The sequence below is a fragment of the Chenopodium quinoa genome, unplaced genomic scaffold (genome assembly GCF_001683475.1).
Source record: "Chenopodium quinoa cultivar QQ74 unplaced genomic scaffold, ASM168347v1, whole genome shotgun sequence".
Taxonomy (NCBI): domain Eukaryota; kingdom Viridiplantae; phylum Streptophyta; class Magnoliopsida; order Caryophyllales; family Amaranthaceae; genus Chenopodium; species Chenopodium quinoa.
Window position 1 is genome coordinate 790,683 of NW_018743373.1, and position 19,000 is coordinate 809,682.

At 35.2% G+C, this 19,000-nt stretch overlaps 2 protein-coding genes across 3 annotated transcripts; one reads left to right on the forward strand and one right to left on the reverse strand.

Moving 5' to 3' along the window:
- Positions 1-10,657: 10,657 nt before the first annotated feature.
- LOC110738107 (splicing factor U2af small subunit B-like) lies at positions 10,658-14,784 on the forward strand. Of its 2 annotated transcripts, none has more exons than XM_021918476.1 (6): positions 10,658-11,118; positions 12,214-12,300; positions 12,402-12,483; positions 12,641-12,731; positions 12,816-13,271; positions 14,237-14,784. In XM_021918476.1, exons 1-5 carry the CDS (start codon positions 10,882-10,884, stop codon positions 13,255-13,257), a joined length of 939 nt encoding a protein of 312 aa, XP_021774168.1. In that variant the 5' UTR covers positions 10,658-10,881; the 3' UTR covers positions 13,258-13,271; positions 14,237-14,784. The 2 variants fall into 2 exon arrangements, with proteins under 2 accessions (XP_021774168.1, XP_021774167.1); XM_021918475.1 differs by having other exon boundaries at positions 10,663-11,118; positions 12,605-12,731; positions 14,237-14,656.
- An 814-nt stretch (positions 14,785-15,598) lies between these two features.
- On the reverse strand, positions 15,599-18,486 carry LOC110738109 (histone deacetylase HDT1-like). Its single transcript, XM_021918477.1, has 9 exons — positions 18,334-18,486; positions 17,445-17,515; positions 17,153-17,358; positions 16,805-16,875; positions 16,615-16,730; positions 16,384-16,500; positions 16,214-16,298; positions 15,994-16,114; positions 15,599-15,903 (listed from the first exon to the last, which is right to left on the reverse strand). Exons 1-9 carry the CDS (start codon positions 18,350-18,352, stop codon positions 15,843-15,845), a joined length of 867 nt encoding a protein of 288 aa, XP_021774169.1. The 5' UTR covers positions 18,353-18,486; the 3' UTR covers positions 15,599-15,842.
- Positions 18,487-19,000: the final 514 nt, after the last annotated feature.

The window sequence follows — 19,000 nt, forward strand, 5'->3', positions numbered from 1 at the left end:
ATCCTGAGCTGCCTTCATGTTTGCCTGGATAAGCCTAACTTGCTTCGTTGTTTCTTCAATCATTTTTGGCCCCAAAGTCAAAGACTCACTGATATCACTCCAACACAAGGGACTCCTACATTTTCTCTCATACAACGCTTCATAAGGCGCCATTCCTATACTCGCATGATGCTATTATTGTATGAAAATTCGATCATAGGTAATCTTTCGTCCCATGCTCCACCAAAGTCCATCACACAAGCTCTCAACATGTCCTCCAAGGTCTGAATTTTTCTCTTTGTCTGTCCATCTGTAGCAGGGTGAAACGTTGTGCTAAAATTCAGGATAGTGCCAAATGCTTGCTGAAACATTTCCCAGAACTTTGATAAAAATCTTGGATCTCTGTCTGAAATAATATCTTTAGAAACTCCATGTAGCCTCACAATTTCTTTCACATAGGCAGCTACCAACTGATTCACATTCCAAGTATCCTTTATTGCTATGAATCTTGTTGTTTTCGTTAAACGATCAACTATGACCCAAATAGCATTCTTTGCTGCCCTTGTAAGTGGTAATCCCATCACAAAATCCATAGAGATAGACTCCCACTTCCATCCTGGCACATCTAACGATTGCAGCTTTCCTCCAGGTCTCATATGTTGTATCTTCACTTTCTGACATGTAAAGCACCTTGTCACAAACTCGGCTACTTCACGCTTCATGTTTGGCCACCGAAAATGTTTCTTAAGATCCTTATAGAGCTTATCACCTCCTGGGTGTACAGAGTACGGGGTGTTGTGAGATTCTTCTAAAATCTTCCTTTTGAGATCTTCATTTTTAGGAATACCCCATCTCCCTTTGTATTTCACTGTTCCACTATCATCAACATCAAACTCAGTTGCCGCTCCTTCTTCTTTCATCTTCTTCACCTTGGTCAACCACTCATCTAGCATTTGCTTCTCTCGAATCTCATCATATATGGTAGGTTTGACTGACATTGCATTCAACTGAGCGTTCACTTGGTCATACTCTACAACCTCCAAGTTCAACTTCCTAAATTCTTCACAAAGTTCCTTGGCTAAAATCATCAAGTTCACTGTATGACTTGTCTTCCTACTCAAAGCATCAGCTACCTTGTTCGCCTTTCCTTCGTGATACAGAATGTCTGGGTTGTAATCGGTTAGCACCTCAAGCCATCTCCTTTGCCTCATGTTCAAATGAGTCTGTGTGAATATGTATTTAAGACTCTTATGGTCCGTATACACCTTACATCTCACCCCATACAAGTAGTGTCTCCAGATCTTGAGAGCAAACACTACAGCTCCTAGCTCCAAATCATGAGTAGGGTAATTCTGTTCATGTTGCTTGAGTTGCCTTGATGCATAAGCTACAACCTTCCCATGTTGCATAAGTACACACCCAAAGCCATTCTTAGATGCGTCACTATAGATTTCAAACCCCTCAGTCCCTGATGGTAAGGTTAAGACTGGTGCTGAGGTGAGTCTTCGCTTCAATTCTTGAAAAGATTGCTCACACCTCTCATCCCACTGAAACTTAGTAGTTTTCTTCATCAAATTTGTTAAGGGTTGAGCTATCCTCGAAAAGTCTTGTACAAATCTCCTATAGTATCCAGCAAGCCCTAAGAAACTTCTCACTTCGGTCACACTTTTGGGTCTTGGCCAATCAGAAACTGCTCGAAGCTTAGATGGGTCCACCGCAACTCCTTCCTTTGAGATCACATGGCCTAGAAATTCTACCTTCTCTAGCCAAAATTCACATTTTGAAAATTTGGCATATAACTTCTTCTCTCTAAGAATCTCCAACACTTTTCTTAGATGTTCTTCGTGCTCTTCTCTATCCCTCGAGTACACCAAAATATCATCTATGAACACCACCACAAATTTATCTAAATATGGCTGAAAAGTTCTATTCATGAGATCCATAAAAGCTGACGGCGCATTAGTGAGTCCAAAAGGCATAACAGTGAACTCATAATGTTCGTATCTTGTGCGAAATGTTGTCTTTGGTATATCTTCCTCAGCAATCCTCAACTGGTGGTATCTTGTCCTCAAGTCAATTTTTGAGAATATCCCAGCACCTTTAAGCTGATCAAACAAGTCCTCGATCCTAGGCAATGGATATTTGTTCTTTATAGTGACATTATTCAACTCTCGGTAGTCAATACACAACCTTAAGGATCCGTCCTTCTTACTCACAAACAAAACCGGTGCTCCCCAAGGTGACACACTTGGCCTTATATAACCCTTCTCCAGCAACTCCTCCAACTGTACCTTCAACTCTTTCATCTCTGCTGGTGCCATTCTATATGGTGCTTTAGAAATAGCTCCAGTCCCGGGCACTAAGTCTATCTTGAAATCCATCTCCCTAACCGGCGGCATCCCTGGAATTTCATCTGGAAACACATCTTGGAATTCTCTCACCACTGGAATGTTCTCTATGGATTTCTCTTCTACACTCACATCTTGCACATGGCATAAATAAATAGGGTATCCCTTTCGGATATAAGAATTAAAAGTCATGGCTGACACAATACTGATCCCTGGTTTTGACACAACCCCCTGGTAAGAGATTCTATTCCCTCTTGGCCCCCTAAGAGACACCTTTTGGGTATGACACTCAATTCTAGCCTTATATTTACTAAGCAAATCCATCCCCAATATCACATCAAAGTCAGTTAAGTCAAACTAAATAAGGTTTGCAAGCAACTCAGTTCTAGCAATGTTAACTGGCATGTCTTGGTATAAGGATCTACAAGGAACTACCTCCCCTGAAGGAATTGTTATGTTGGTTTGACACAAAGATGAAGGTTTTAAAGCATGTTTATTCACGAAAGAAGTGGCTACAAAAGAATGAGATGCCCTAGAATTAAAAAGTAAATAAGCAGGTTTTGAGTTCACGAGAAAAGTACCCGTCACAACGTCGGCATTAGAGTCAATCTCGCTCTGGTTCATGACATAGATTCTTCCATTACTGGTCCTACCATTGCCATTTTGGTTGCTTCCTCCACCATTGTTGTTGCTTTGGCCATTCCCTCCTTGAGCATTGCCATTTTGGCCCTGAGAATTGTTGTTGTTGAAGCGGTTGTTGTAGTTTGAGTTCCTCCCGTAACCACCTCCCTTCTTGCCATTGTTGTTACCTTGCCCATTCTGAGCTTGATTATTGCCATTCTGCTTCTTTGGGCACTCAAATTTCTTGTGACCAACCTCCCCACATTCAAAGCAAGTAAGCAAATCTCCATTGCAGTTGCGTCCTGGATGGCTCTTGTCACATTTACGGCATGGTTGGTTGCGAGATCCTTGCTGATTCTGTTGCCCCTGGCCACGGTGATTATTTCTTTGATTGTTGTTATGGCCTCCCTGCTGACCATTTCCACCATTCCCATTGCTATTACCCCCTAGGCACGGTCTCTTGTCATAACCTTGAGGGTTCGATGAACTCTCACCATTTCCTTTCCTCTTATGCCTATCCTTGACCTCTTGTTCACGTTTCAAAATCCTTTCAATATTACAAGCTCTATCATAGGCCTCTTTATAAGTAGCAGCAGTACCAGCCCCGATCACCTTCTTTTGGATCCTAAAAGTCAGTCCATCTTCAAACTTCTGAGCCTTGGATCTCTCATCAGGCACTACATTAGGACAAAACCTTGCGTACTCATTAAATTTCTGAGCATACTCCTGCACACTCATACCAGCTGTTTGGTTAAACCTACTAAACTCACTGTATTTATGCCTTTTGATATGCTCAGGAAAGAAACAGTCCCTAATTGCTGTTTTAAAAGCATCCCAGTTAAAATTATGTTGAGCTCTTATGGTGGCTCCTTCATTTTCCCACCAAATATCAGCAGCCTCACGTAAATAGAATGTGGCTTGATCCACCTTCTGAGCATCAGGGGTACCAGCAGCAGTGAAAATCTTGTCGAAGTCACGTACCCAGTTCTCAACCAACATGGGATCTTCCTTCCCCATAAATAGCGGAGGTTTCAATGCAGCAAGTTTCTTAGCCATAGCGGCTTGAGGGTCGTTGTCATTATTGTTGTGGTTGTTGTTGTTATTCAGCTGGTTTTGCAACAACATTCCAAGGTTCTGGTTCATTTGCTCAAGAGCTCTTAACCTAGCAGCAAGTTGTTCAGGAGTCTCAGCCATTTGCGCAATTCTTCTCCAACGAGACCTGGTGTAAACGTGGTAATTTTGCATACACAGTCTGCACAATTTCAACACTGGTGTTACCACCATACACATTTTGACATGACTTATTTAGATCGTGTGAATTGCAATTAAATAATCAACCACGACATGCTTCCATGTAACACATCAGCACATATAGAGAGAAGAATTAAGCGATTTATTAAATCTCAATAACATTCAAAGAGTCAGCCAAATTCCAAACCAAATAATGCATCAACTTAGCATTAGACTATAAATTCGCGCATTGCTTTGTGATTTCACTATCACCCGACCAAGTCATTACTAGTCTTGACTAAAGTAAGCATAAGAAAATAAGAGCTTTGTCCTATATAAATACAATAGATAGAAAAAAAATGAATTGATTTTGATTAATAATCATAAAATATCAAGGTATAAATATATTAATCAAAATTATTTTATTGCAAAACCAGAAGAGAATGAAAATTGTCTTTGAAATACTAGTACTAAATAGCTCAATAAACTACTAGTTACAAATAAACCAAAACTATAGTTCCTAGTCATAAGAAACTAGCTTTTATTTGTAAAACTAATTGTAGGGAATAGTTTCAAGCCTTTAATAATCCCACTAGCTTGAACCCCACTGTGATCATACACTAAAGTACGGTGGCGTCCAAAAGGGAAGAAGATAGAGCAAAAGAGTCGCCAACAAGTTTTTAAGGAAATTGTAAACCGTTCACGAGGTGAAGGTTACACCCCTTAACGATCCAAGAGATCGTCAACTCCATAAGGTCATGAACCAAATAAGGGTTCGGGGATGATGGTACAAATCCAACCTAAAAGAGATTGAACCTGCCCTAATAATAGGCCTCTACTTTATTCTGATCGTATTCATGTGCGCTTTCTGACTAACATACAATCAATAGGATTAACCCTAAACCTGTTTAATCTATGTTGGTTGAATTTAATGCACAAATAAACTATTATTGGCGATCACTTGAAATTATAATCAAAATTAACCTAACAAGATTATTAATTATCTTATTAAGCGTGATTGCAAGTACCAATTCCCTTTAAACATGCATAAAAAGGTGTGATCAAGCAATAACAATATAAAATAATACATATCAAGCAACATAATAAATAACATCACTAATAAGAATAATATCAATCATAATCAATGATAATCATAATCATGTTAAAGCATAGCAAGATCCTAGGCGTGATACTAACAAGATTAATAACAAACCCTAGCATGTCACTAAACAATAAAAATCAAATCTTTAGCCCTAACATGATACTAACATGAATTAAAATTAGGAAGAATATAGGAAGCATCATACTTTTAATCATACTTGATATTAAAGTTACCCTACACATGATACTAGGAATCAAAATAACAATCTAAGCATGATTTCTACATCATAATATCAATTAAACCATTAAATTACTTACTTGGATGCCTCGTACCTCTTTCTAATAACAAAATGCACACGTTAGTAACTTCAAGGAAAAATAATAATCAAAATAATTAAATTAAATAATTGAAAGAGAGATTCAGGACCAAACCCTCAGAAATTAAAACCTTTCACGTCTAGGGCGAAGGCAACTTCGAATATGGCTAGGTGTTTCAAGATCTTGTGAATGCGGAATTTTGTATTAAAAAGCAAAGTTTAAAAAAAAGAAAGAATGAATGTTAATGAAAGTTGCGTTGATGAAAAGAGATGAATGAATTCAAAGAATTTGATGAATGATTGAGAGTTGATGAAGACTTAAGAATAAAGAGAATTGGTGAATGATAGATGTAGATGATGATGACTTAAGAATAAGGAGAATTCGTGAATCAAAACGGAGTTTTTGATATGATATTTATAGAGAAAATCATCTAAAAAAGATAATTTATCAAAACAGAGTCTGAAGACCACAAAACCACCTTGGCGTCAGCCCTGGCTCATTGGCGCCAGGACCAGTGGCTAGCGCCAGGCGCCAATGGCTGGCGTCTGGCGCCAATCCTGATTCCAGGCGCCAAGGCCTGGGGTTGGACGCCAAACCGACTTTTAACGCGTTTTCGAAATTCTGATAAATTTCTCGCACTGGAAGATAAAATAATATAAATTCAGTCGAAAATGCTATTTGATCTTGATTAAAACTCTGAAGAATCCTAATTGAATTAGGAATGAAAAGAACCTTCTAGAATGTTCTAGAAGACTAAAACCATTCCTAATTACATTAGGAATGATAAATCATATTAGGCCCTCTCCTAGATCATTGGGCCGTACATAAAGCTCAAACCGGGCCCAGTTTAGTAAATTGGCCATAACTTCCTCAATATTCATCGGAATTGGGCTTATAATATATCGTTGGAAAGGTCTTTGCAAGCCCCATCCAACTACACCACTATTGGACCCATATCATGGACCAACCAAAATGGATTGGCTGTTTTCTTAAAATAAAGTTTTCAAAATAAGGAAGAAGAGAAAAGAAAAGAAATAAAACTTTCCGCAACACTAGACCTTTCCACACTTTCGTTTCATTCGATTATGATTTAACGTGAAAGGTACTCATCACTGGGTTTGGTTTTGGGGAGACACAAATGGGTTTCTACACTAATATATAAAAATTTTAACCAAATAAACTAAACGTAGCTTTAAAAAAATAAATGGATAACTCAATTACTATTTTCCCCTTGACTCTCACGAGCTTCACTTTCCTGGGGCTCATCCTCCTCCTCGTCATCCAGGTTATAGTCAAAGTCTCGCTTGGCTTCCATCATTGCCTTCTCAAGGTAGTCCACAGTAGGGATCCATTGTTCATCATAATAATACTTATCATTCGGTTTACCATTAATGTATAAGTCAACATACTTCTTTGTAAGTTGAGCATAGGGTCCCTTCCCAATTAACGTGTGTAGAAGGATTTGAGATCGCCTCTCTGGAGTGAGATAATCAGATTGGCCCCAAAGTATATTGTAATGAAAGTGCTCAATGCAGAGATTTAAGCGGTACACGTAATGTCAAATATTTTCATTATAATTCATACGAATCCCGTAAGGAGAATCAGGTAATAAATGTGTACTCTTCCTAGCACTCGACTTTCTTGCGGTTTTAAGTACTCGTACCATCTAATAAAAGAAAGTAAATAATCACATAATAAGTATTAAATAAAAGTACTATAAAACACATAAATCCCTTATCGTGATTCCCACACTCACGGCTTTCCTAAGCTTAAATCAATTTTAAACTTATATACAAATTTTAAACCTAAGTCTTTAATTTAATTCGTTTTAGTCCCTAAATTTTGAAAAACCTGGGCTCTGCATACCAATTTGTAACACCCCCAAAATTCGAGTCTTTAAAAACAATAAGTGTAACCTTTAACTTTTAAAAACCCAACCATCGAACTTTGAAAGTGTTACTGCCACACTTATTTTCCGTAGAAAATAAATGCAAAGCAAAAATAACATAATATTTAAAATAACTAAGTGGTCTAAGTTGTGGCAAAATAAAATAGTCATTATATCAAAAACTGCAATTATTTGAAACCAATAACTGAGAGGAAATAATTAAATTCGGGGATATACTAAATTGTCTTAGCTACGTGATTATTCTAACGTCTCCTCACACGTAACCGAGTACCCTTTCTACCAACCTGCAAAATAAATCAGAAACAAGAAAAGAGAGAAGACTCCCAAAAATCAGATAAACTAAGTAATTCCAACTCCATCCCATAAAATAAATAAATTTTAGTTTAAAACAGTTTATACATAATATAGTCTCATAAATATTTTAATACTCAACCAAGTTCAAATAGTCACATAACATATTATTACTTATTTAAGAAAGGGAAAGAAAACGCCAGTAAGCCGGGACTAGTCCCTGTCACCACCTACTTTACAGAGGGTCGCGCATCACCCCATTTGGCCATAAAATAAAACATAATGTCCCTAGTGTGCACACCCCTCACTAATACACAGTGATTAGGAGGAAGACTAACAGCAATATACAATAAATTAAACCAACTAGTAGCAACCATCACTACTAGTGGGCAACCTGTTCTTCACCCTTTCGGGTTTCATTTCCCTTCTCAAATTAAAATTCACTGTACATTTTATTAGATTATATCATCCAACTACACTGTACACAAGTATTGCACAAATCAATTTTAATTTCAAGTAACAACGCTTCAGTTTCAATATTATTAGACCATAGTCATCCTACATGACATATAGACCATCAATCACGTATAATCAATCATCCAATACCCAAGATTATATTTAAAAAAAAAACTCATACGATAACAAATAATCATATTTTTTTTTTCGAAATTACATATACTAGTACACAAATAGAAAACTCATATATAATATATAATTCCATAATACGATAACACACTCATCACATATAATTACATAAGCACGTATTTGACACATAATATTTCAAAATAATTTCCTAACGGGATTCTAAAGATGATGGACATTGAAAATTACCTCTAGGACGCGTGGATAAAGGTTAGTAGTTCCCCGAGTAATCACCTATACGGCCTTCGTCTACAATTAAACAAATAAATAGCCTAAATTAGATAATTGTACGACTAACGAAAAAAAAAATAAAAAAATTGAGCGTAAAATTGATTTGTCACCACCCATAGTCTAATCACCCCAAAAATAGACAACTAGATGAACTAATTGATGAGTCAAACGTGAGATATTATATATCATCATCATCATCATAATCACCTACCAAACTTTCGAACCCAAGAGCCAGAACATCCACCACAAAGTCTAATTAAGTGGACCAAGGAGAAGATCAGTAAGTAATTAAATAAAGTAGATAGTAATGATCAATTATCAAACCCAACAATGAGGAAAGTGACGAGTTGCTTTCCAAAGTCGGTATTTCGGCTTCGAAACTGTTTTTTTTTTTTTTTGAAATCGTAATGATAGTATTAGAAAGATGAAACATATATTTATAAATCAATCTTGAGAGTCTAGAAAGTTCATGGGATAGGATCAAAATTTTAACTAATTTTGTTATCAGCCTTTATCCACTTTTGCCAACTTTTTTTTCCAGTATGCAAAATCAGTTTTTTGTAAATTATCCAAAGTCAATATATTTTTTTTTTTACAAAATCAGTTTTCGAAAGTTATTCCAAAATCAGTTTCTGAAAATTGTCAATTTTCAGTTTTTTTTTTAAACCCGAAAATATTAAATAATTAATATATATTTTTTAAAATAATAAATTTAAAAGTTTATACTAGCAAGGAAATTTTGGGGTATTACATTTATGTTTTCACCTAAACATATTTTAGTTCTCTCAATCTCAATCACATTCTAGGGTTTTGAGCGCATCTTAACTTAAAGTGATCGATGCTATTCACAAGTCATCCACCATGCAATGAGAATCCTTATCCGGTTATTGGGATCTTGTTGCATATTGTGGTTCTGCATAGCCCCTTGGCTCATTGTACTGTCAAGATATCGAAGTCTTATGATAGGATGGAGGAGGATTATAAGAAAGGAAGAATTTTATAAGGAGATGGAAAGCAGAGCTGCAAAAGTAGTATATATCGTAATGAAGAGAATTAAAAATATGTAGAAACCATTATTTTTGAAAATTTTGCTTAAAATAATCCTAAATATTAACGGTATGTGCGAAGTAATACAACTTTGTCAACTATTTGCTATCTATAGAACCACCTTTTGAATTATATGTGCTAAATGGTACGCCGGCCACCGAAGTATCTTGGGGAATATTTAGTCCATATTCACTATTATATTGTTTTTATAATATATTTTATATCAAATGATATTTTTTATATTATTTATATAATATATATTTTATTTTAACTTATTATATTTAATATTTTATATTAAATATTACTCTTTTTTAAAAAAATACTTTCTCCGCTTTTTATACTTGCAATACTTCCCTAAAATAATGGAAATATCACAATATTTGCAACACACTATAATGGAAAGTTATTTTAGAGAAAATATGTACTATTTCCCTTATTTAAAGCACATGGTCCACTTAATTACACTCCTAATATCCACTCACCTCATTTTAAAATGTATTATATCATGTGAACCCCATAATTCTTAAAAAGTGTGTGTTGCAACTATTAAAAAGCGGAGAAAGTAGATTTTATGTCAACAATTTCCTTACTACCCAAATAAATAAATTTTTGTATTTTTTTTTTAAAAAAAAACAAAAAAATAAAGAGGTTAGGCATTGTTTTTCGTTTTTAGTTTTCTAACAAAAATATATGTGTGTTGCAACTATTAAAAAACGGAGTAAGTAGATTTTATGTCAACAATTTCCTTACTACCCAAATAAATAAATTTTTGTATTTTTTCTTAAAAAGAATTTTTGTATTTTTTTTTTTAAAAAAAAACAAAATTACAGAGGTTAGGCATTGATTTTCGTTTTTAGTTTTCTAACAAAAAAAATGTGTTGCAACTATTAAAAACCTAGATGCTAGCTGTGGATTTCGAACCCCACGCTCACTTATGTGCAGCAGATCTTAAGTCTGCCCCCTTAACCACTCGGGCAAACTAGCTAATATGTTTACTTTTTCACAATAAACCATTAAAAACAAAAAAAACCGAATCATAGAACTATCCAGAAACCATACACCTTATTAAATCCCCAATTTCATGTTCTTCAATCTTCTACACAAACAGTGACAAAAAACCAAGAAGAACGACAACAAACCCTAGATCAATCTCAATTCTCAACAATGGCGAAAAACTTGGCCTCCATTTTTGGTACTGAGAAAGATAGAGTTAATTGTCCTTTCTACTTTAAGATCGGAGCATGCAGACATGGCGATCGATGTTCAAGGCTTCATACTAAGCCTAGTATTAGTCCTACGCTTTTGTTGTCTAATATGTATCAACGTCCTGATATGATTACTCCTGGTGTTGATTCTCAGGGTAATCCTATTGATCCTCGCAAAATTCAGGAACATTTTGAGGTAATTTTTTAGTTTGATTTTTTTTTTTTTTGATTGATTGTTTTTGGTTTGTGTAAATCTTAAATTACGTGTTAATTTTGGATTTAAAGTTTGCAGCTTGATTGATTTCAAAATTTTCGCAGTTGATTATTTGATTATTTTCGGTTTGTATCAATCTAAATTTGTGAATTGTGAAAGTTTTGCATTTGATTTATTGATTTGTTATGCTACTTCGCTTCGTGTTAATCTAAAATCATGCGTTTATTAAAGTTTTGCAGCTGATAATCGATTGTTTTCGCCTGTGTTTATTAAAAATTACAAGTTTCCTTAAGTTTTACAGTTGATTGATTGATTGTGTTAATATCAAGTTATAAAATTTCCTCAAATTTTTGTGGTTGTTCTCACTATTTATTATTGATTGATTAATCGGTTCTGTTTCGTGTTAGAAAATAAATAAGATCGTGAAAGCAGTCTAATTTTGCTTGCGGATTAGTTAATTGATTGTATTTATTTGTAATGTTGGGTTTTCTTTTGGGAAATTATGATAAATTAAAGTTTTGGTGAGCTGATTTCTTAGCGATAAGCCGATAACCTGTTATGTTGTGTGCTTGATGGCTTGTATAAAAGGATTGTGGAGGTTTTAATATTGTAATTCAAGAAACTTACTTGGCGTTGGTAACTATCAAGATTGTTGTTTTTCGGGGATTGAGGGGAAATTGTGATTGGGTTCTTGTTCAGTTGCTGTAGTTACATTGCTGCTAAGACTACTGGAATTTTGTACCTAGAGGATGACCATAAGGAAAAAGGAAATGTAGTATATTTTCGAGGACATAATGTTAGTTCATTAGTTGAATGCTTGTGTGTTATGTACCTTATTGTTTACTAGCAACTTTTTTAGGTAGTCAATAACTCAGTATCTTGATAGTATAGATACTTTAATGGGTATTCTAAATTGAATTATTCAAGAATCATATTGTTTTATAGTGTCCAAGTTTAATGTGATAGATACTTTGGACTGGAATTTAGCACTTGTAATTCTTCTACAAGCAAATAATTAAGTTGGATAACATTTTGTCTCTTGGCCCTGATTATTTTTAGTTTGGTTTGAACTTCTAGGATTTTTATGAAGATCTATTTGAGGAATTAAACAAATATGGAGAAATTGAGTCTCTAAATATCTGTGACAATCTGGCTGACCATATGGTAAGTATGTTTATCACATTTACATTTCGTCTAGCCATAATTTTGAAGTGTGCAGCCAAAATCTTAGTTGTGCTGTTTCATCCAACCTTTGTCTTTGTCAGGTGGGCAATGTTTATGTTCAGTACAGGGAAGAAGAAGAAGCTGCTAATGCACATCGTAATTTAACTGGGAGATTCTATGCTGGTATTATACTATTTTTACTTTTAAGCCTTGTTATAATCTAGCTTTGGAAGCCTTTTCTGGGTTTTATATGGATAATGAATCATATGATATCAATGCAGTTGATCTGCAATGTGCTTTGTAGGTCGTCTTATTATTGTAGACTTCTCTCCGGTCACAGATTTTCGCGAAGCAACTTGCAGGCAATATGAAGAAAATAATTGCAATCGAGGTGGATATTGTAACTTTATGCATCTGAAGAGGATCAGCAGGTAAGTTCAATGGTGTCTTGTTGATATTCTTTCAGCTGTATGTATTGCTGGAGCCTGTGTTAATTTTTGAATGTGTATGGTCAGGGAGTTGAGGCGCCAATTGTTTGGGAGGTATAGAAGAAGACATAGCAGAAGCAGAAGCCGTAGTAGAAGTCCATACAGACGCAGAAGCTATGACTATGATGACCGACACCATGGGCGTAGTCATAGCAGCAAAAGACATGATGATAGGGATAGCTATTATGAAAGTAGAAGCAGGAGGCATAGAAGCACTAGCCCTGATCACAGGCGGGGAAGAAGCAGAAGTCCTGCTAGTAAGAGGGACAGAAGAAGCCCTAGCAGGGAAGGTAGTGAAGAGAGGCGAGCAAAAATTGAGCAATGGAATAGGGAAAAGGAAGAGGCTGCTAAGATGCAGACTGATGCTGGCAACAGTAATGATGTCTATTACAATGAAGGTGCATGTAATGGTGAAGAAAACTATGGATTCCAGCAGCAAGTACAACAAACTCATCAGGAGGGATATTGATTAACTTGGACATGGTTCGTTTCTTACTATTTATTTATTCATGGTGTGGCTAGTTGAAGATTACTCACAATGGCTTAGTCCAAAAGTTTAATTAAATTTTTCTTACAGCCCATTTTCCAATATGGAATGTGATGTGTTTCTCCTTTTTATAAACAAACTTCTTTCATATTGCATGATGCATGTTGTGTTCAAAATGTTTTCTTCTCTAAGTTTCCTTTTTCAATCTTTAATTCATCATATTTTTATTCTGACGGAGCTGTTAATTTTGTCTAGTGTTGCATGCATATTAATTGTTTGTTCTGTGACTTCTTTTAAAGGCAAAATTATATAGACAGAACTCTGATTCAGATTCATCTTCCTAATTTCATGTTTAGTATCATACCATTCTCTTCTCTATCAAAAGATTTTTTTGCAAAAATTCCCATTGTGTCCATTTTTAACTTTTTATCTTGCCCTCTAATCAAACTTATCTTAAAATTTTATGTTTGCATCTTTCTTTGTGTATGTTCTTTCTGTGGTAGAATGTGCAGGCTTAACCTTGCTGTCCAATATCTCCTAGTAGTCATCTTTCATTGTAACTTATGCATTGGTTAAATCATTGTTTGACATCCTGCTGTGTCATTAAGTTACAAAATATTTTAGATTGAAAAACTCGTCATTGTTACTTAATGCTCTATAATGCTTTTTGCTGCATGATTTTGTTGTCTTATAATGGTCCATGGTCATAATTCTGTTTAGTCTGGTTTTTAAAAAGAAAAACCCTTATTTGATACAGTCAGGAATAAGCCACAGCACTTCCAGAGTAGTGAGACTAGTGACAGCAAAGTTTCTCACATGGTTGTTTTTTAGGTTTTATCCTCCTCAATAATATATCCTCGGTCAAGATCTTACGTTTAAATGAGTTTTGCAGGTGCAGTTTTTCCTGCTTCAGGAACAAGCATCTTTTTAACCAGAGCTTATGGTGGAATTTTGTGTACAGGTGATCTATTTTTGGAAATATTGGAGGGTTGCGTTTGCAGGTTGTAGGTTGCAGGTTGCAGGTTGCTGGTTGCTGGTTCTTGGAAAGAGGTGTTTCGGGTTTAAAGGGTTTTGAAAGAATTATGTAATTCTGTTTCTTTTTCATTTGATCTTAAGCTTTAGTTGGATATTAAACTTTGTAGCGTTTTGTAGTTGAGACCAACGGTTTAGCAGGAGGTTTAGGACTGCCAATCTTACTAATTTAATTCTGTAGGATACTAGTATTGGATGCTTGCTTGTACTGGACAGACATAATGTCAATTGAGCCAAGCGTGTTATTTAGTAAACAATTTTCTTATTGCTTCTTGTCAATAGGAATGCCATCTTACTGGAGGAGTTACTGTTTGTTGAAATTTTTCTATGTTGAAATTTTTCTATGTCATTTAAGTTTGTTTGGCCATTAAAAGTAGTGATTGTGATATTACTGGAAATTAAATCTAGGACTTGCTAAGTTTTCTTGACTTAAGATTTTATGTATTATGTTTCAAAAAAAAAAAAAAAAAAAAAAAAGATTTTATGTATTATGTATCTGAATTCAATGTTCAACTGGGGAATAAGCTAATTTTACGAAATAGCTTTTAGGCAGCAAGTGATTAACGAATTCCAAGTTAAACCCTTGTTCTTTTTTACTTGACCCGCTTTGACTTTTAAACTATTCACCACCTCTCCTTTGACCGTCTTTTGTGAATGATAGGTAAGGAAAAATATATTCATATGATATCTTCTTTAATTCGTCTCAATAAGTATTATCGTAATATACAACTTTTATAATTTTTACTTATGAAGAATTAAATTTATTGATCGCTAAAGTTTTGCATTGGTAAGCGTGATAAAAGAAACAGGTCAAGTAAAAAAAGACATAGAAAGTAGGATATAATCAGCACTAGTTAAAAATGCCCCAAAACAGATGTGTTAGCCTGCGCATGGGTTAACTTTTTTTGGCAATCCTTCGAAGGAGTTTGGACCACCAGTTTAAAGCCTTCAAAAGGAATTACTGAAGCTTGTTTCTTGTTGTTTCATCTGAAGAGGGGTTGTGAACTTTATTCTTTTACGACTCAGCATATGGGTTGACATTTTACTGTTTGCTTAATGTCTGAAAGTGGGTCTTGCTTGCCGAAAATCATTCCTTTTTTTTATTTAATATGAATCATGCTATATATCTGAACAATTTTTCAATCATACAGTTAACCCCAGATTGCAATACTGAATGGTCAAAACACAGACGAAAACAAAACATCCCCAATTCAGAGGGGGGAGGTAATGAGCAACACCATAAGCAGACGGACATAATACTACAGTGGAAACAAGCGCGACACAACACAAGTACTCATAAAATTTCGACTTAATCATTGATATAGCAAATATTTTGCAGGAATAACATAATATTGAAAGTTCTACTCTGATCTAGATAACATCCTCCGACAGATAGTCACATCATCCCACCCACAAACAATTGAAGACCCAAAAAACAAAAAAAAAGACATCAAAATTTGAGACTAAGCTCCTTCCCCTCTTCTTTTCACTAATCATTCATACAAAAACCCATTTAAATGATGAATTTCAACACTCTACTTAGCAGAATGCTTGGCCTTGTTGTGAGATTGCAGAGCGACGTCTGAGTTAAAGGTCCTGCAAAACATTGATACAACATGTCAGCTTCAAACCAGAGACATTTCAAGTTTATAAATTAGATGTAAACAAATCCAAGAATAGACTTACTTCTTGCAAGAATCGCACGATACTGAGCCAGCGGACTTGGAAGCTGACTTGTCACCAGGAGTCTTGCCACCTTTCTTCGACGGGTGGGGGGTTGCTGTATGAGCAGCACCCTTCTTTCCATCTGGCAGATGATCACATAGGAATTGTCAGTCAAAGCAAGATACAACATGCGCAACTGTATATAAAAGGAAGATCTGCAAACTGGACATTGAAAGCTAACCTGTTTTCTGGGGAGTGACTAGCTTAGCCTTCTTAGACTCGGGTGTCTTAGCATCAGCATTAGGCCTTTTCTTGCCAGATGCAGCCTAAAACACAAATACATAAGATCAATAATGCTAACTTGATAGAACTATATTATATATTTATATAGGTAGGAAAACAAATGCCCACCTTTGCAGGTGCCTTTGCTGGTGTGTCTTCCTCATCTGACTCATCATCATCGTCATCATCCTCTTCATCATCATCGCTGTCACTACCAAGTTCACTGCTGAAAGGTGTTGGCATGTCCTGTAATAGCAATTCTCCAAGTCAACATATATACCACAATCATAACAAACGAAAGATTAGCTTGTGTGCAACAGTTAACATATCTTAATACTATGTAAGACTATGAGTTGGTACCTCATCACTAGAGTCATCATCATCACTATCATCTTCATCGCTGTCTTCTTCAACAGGAGCGTTTTTGACAGGCTTAGCAGCGGCCTTTGCCTTAGGAGCTGCAGCAGCGGCTACTCCTGAGAAAGAATAACATCAGGCCATGCATCAAATGAACACAAAACTCGAATACTTTGTCCTAAAAAATATCTACCATTTTCTTGCTGCAAAATTGGAACCTCTTCATCTGATTCATCATCGTCATCAGACATCATTTCATCATCAGTGGCACAAGAAGAAACAAAGTCAAGGAAGCCAGATAATACAAGTCAATATGTAAATAAATTCTTATACGCAATTGAATAACATAAACCAAAAAAACCTGAACAACACATTCAACAGGTCAGGTATGAGCTACTAACATTATTTGCACAACCCAAAGAAACTAATTCTGCACATCTAATATATGTTAAAATTTTAGAGCATCAATCACTTTCAATTGCAATGTTCAATATAAGACCAATGAAACAAATTAAAGCTAAAAATTATTTAGCAAGGATATCTCATTGGCATCTCAGTCTGGTATCCCAAGAAGTGAACGCTTCCATTCTTGAAGTTGTGCGAGATCTCAAACTCAGAGTCAAACACCAAGTCGAAGGACAATTGAGGGGTGGACTGGCTTAGAATTCCAAGAACATGATCCTTGCCATCTACCTTGACACGAAGTACTACAGGCTCGTTATCCTTCTTCACGTCACTTAGAGTAGCCTAACAAAACAGAAAAACCAAAGTAAGCCTACTATAAACTCCAGCATTCAATCAAAGCCAATAATTCTAGGTACCAATTCAAGTACCTGAGATAGATGAATGACATTGCCAAATTCGAGTTCCACCTTGCTAGGCACCTTGGACTTAACCTCAACACCTATACAATAACAAATGCGCAAAATGAATTAGCACTAGAAGAGCTACTGTCGCCGCAATAGACTGGCGCTCATGCCAAGGAAATGCCGCGCACACATTCATTGTAACATTAAGCATAAAATGGCATACATTCTCATTTTCACAAAAGAACACTCCAAACAAACAGAAATGACAGAACAGGTGAAAACAGAAGTTCTACATACCCCTAAAAATGGGGTAAAAATGACCTAGTTACAACCGGTTTCGGCAATAAGAGCTATTCAATCTAATTGAGACTATGAACTACCTAAAACGATTAGCTAAATAGGTGACGGCAAAAACAACATTTCAACATTCAAATTTTTTCTGATTTAATTATATTTTAGAATTATACTCTAACATTGTATGTTATGGTTCATTTCAAACTTCAAAACTTAAGCAAATTTATTTTACACAGTTTACGCTACATTTCAGTACTAATTATCATGAAATTTCACATTATATATCAACACCAACATAAAATCAAATGAAAATTCATATATCATCAACAAACAAACAGCGAATATATTCACGAATTTCAAAACTACAGAAAACTGAATCAAAAACACCAAAACCTAAAATCAACACACAAATAATCTCAAACAACACAAATCCATAAATCAAAACAGCTAATATCATACAATCAAATAAAACTCCAGCAATAATAAACAAAAATCAAAAATGAAAACTCCGCGAAAAGATGTCGAACACAAAATCAAAAAAAAATTGACACCAAAACAACAAAAAAATCCAGAAAATTAAGAAATCAAACAAAAAAATGAAGAGTTTGATTAAACATACCCCAAAATTGCATAGACATGGCGGAAGATCGAAGATGAAAAATAGGGGTTTAGGGATTAAAGAGGAGAGAGAAATGAGCGTTTTGGAGGAATTTGAAAGAGGCGGAAGGGTTTAAGGGAATATATAGGTGAGTTGCTGTCCAGCTTTTCTGCTTCTTGTTTAATTATTTTTGTTTCCCATTTTACCCTCACTAGGGTTTTCTTTTTTAAAAACTTTTTTTTTTTTGTTGGAAATTAGTAGTTTTGGTACTGGGCTGTCTTAGATTTAAAATTGGGGCCTCGGCAAAATTTGGTGGGCTGACTAAAGGAATGAGGCTATTTGGTGTCCATTACCATTTTTGGTTTGTCAAAAAACAAACATTTTTGTTAGTTTGGTCAATACTCCCTCCGTGTTTTGATAAGTATTACGCTTATCAAATTTGGTCGTGTTTTAACAAGTGGCACACTTTCTTTGTTTTGGTAAAAAAAAACTACATTTTAATATTATATCTCTCTTCTTTCGTGCTCCTCACCCAAACCTACTACTACTTTTTATTTTATTATTTCTCTCACATTCATTATTTTTCGATAAACTATTAACCCTACTATCTTTCTTACATACTTTTTTAATACTTCAACTATCCCACTTACCTCTTATTTTATTTAAGTTAATTAAACTGCCTAAAATT

What these genes read in the sequence shown, in the direction of transcription:
- LOC110738109 (XM_021918477.1), bottom strand. An exon ending in CAGCAAAGGCACCTGCAAAG is followed by an intron (nt 16,299 to 16,383) that starts GTGGGCATTTGT and finishes TTTGTGTTTTAG; the next exon opens with GCTGCATCTGGCAAGAAAAG. An exon ending in TCGTGCGATTCTTGCAAGAA is followed by an intron (nt 15,904 to 15,993) that starts GTAAGTCTATTC and finishes AATGTTTTGCAG; the next exon opens with GACCTTTAACTCAGACGTCG.
- LOC110738107 (XM_021918475.1), top strand. Translation starts at nt 10,882, where the DNA reads ATGGCGAAAAACTTGGCCTCCATTTTTGGTACTGAGAAAGATAGAGTT. An exon ending in AAATTCAGGAACATTTTGAG is followed by an intron (nt 11,119 to 12,213) that starts GTAATTTTTTAG and finishes TTGAACTTCTAG; the next exon opens with GATTTTTATGAAGATCTATT. An exon ending in AACTGGGAGATTCTATGCTG is followed by an intron (nt 12,484 to 12,604) that starts GTATTATACTAT and finishes TGTGCTTTGTAG; the next exon opens with GTCGTCTTATTATTGTAGAC.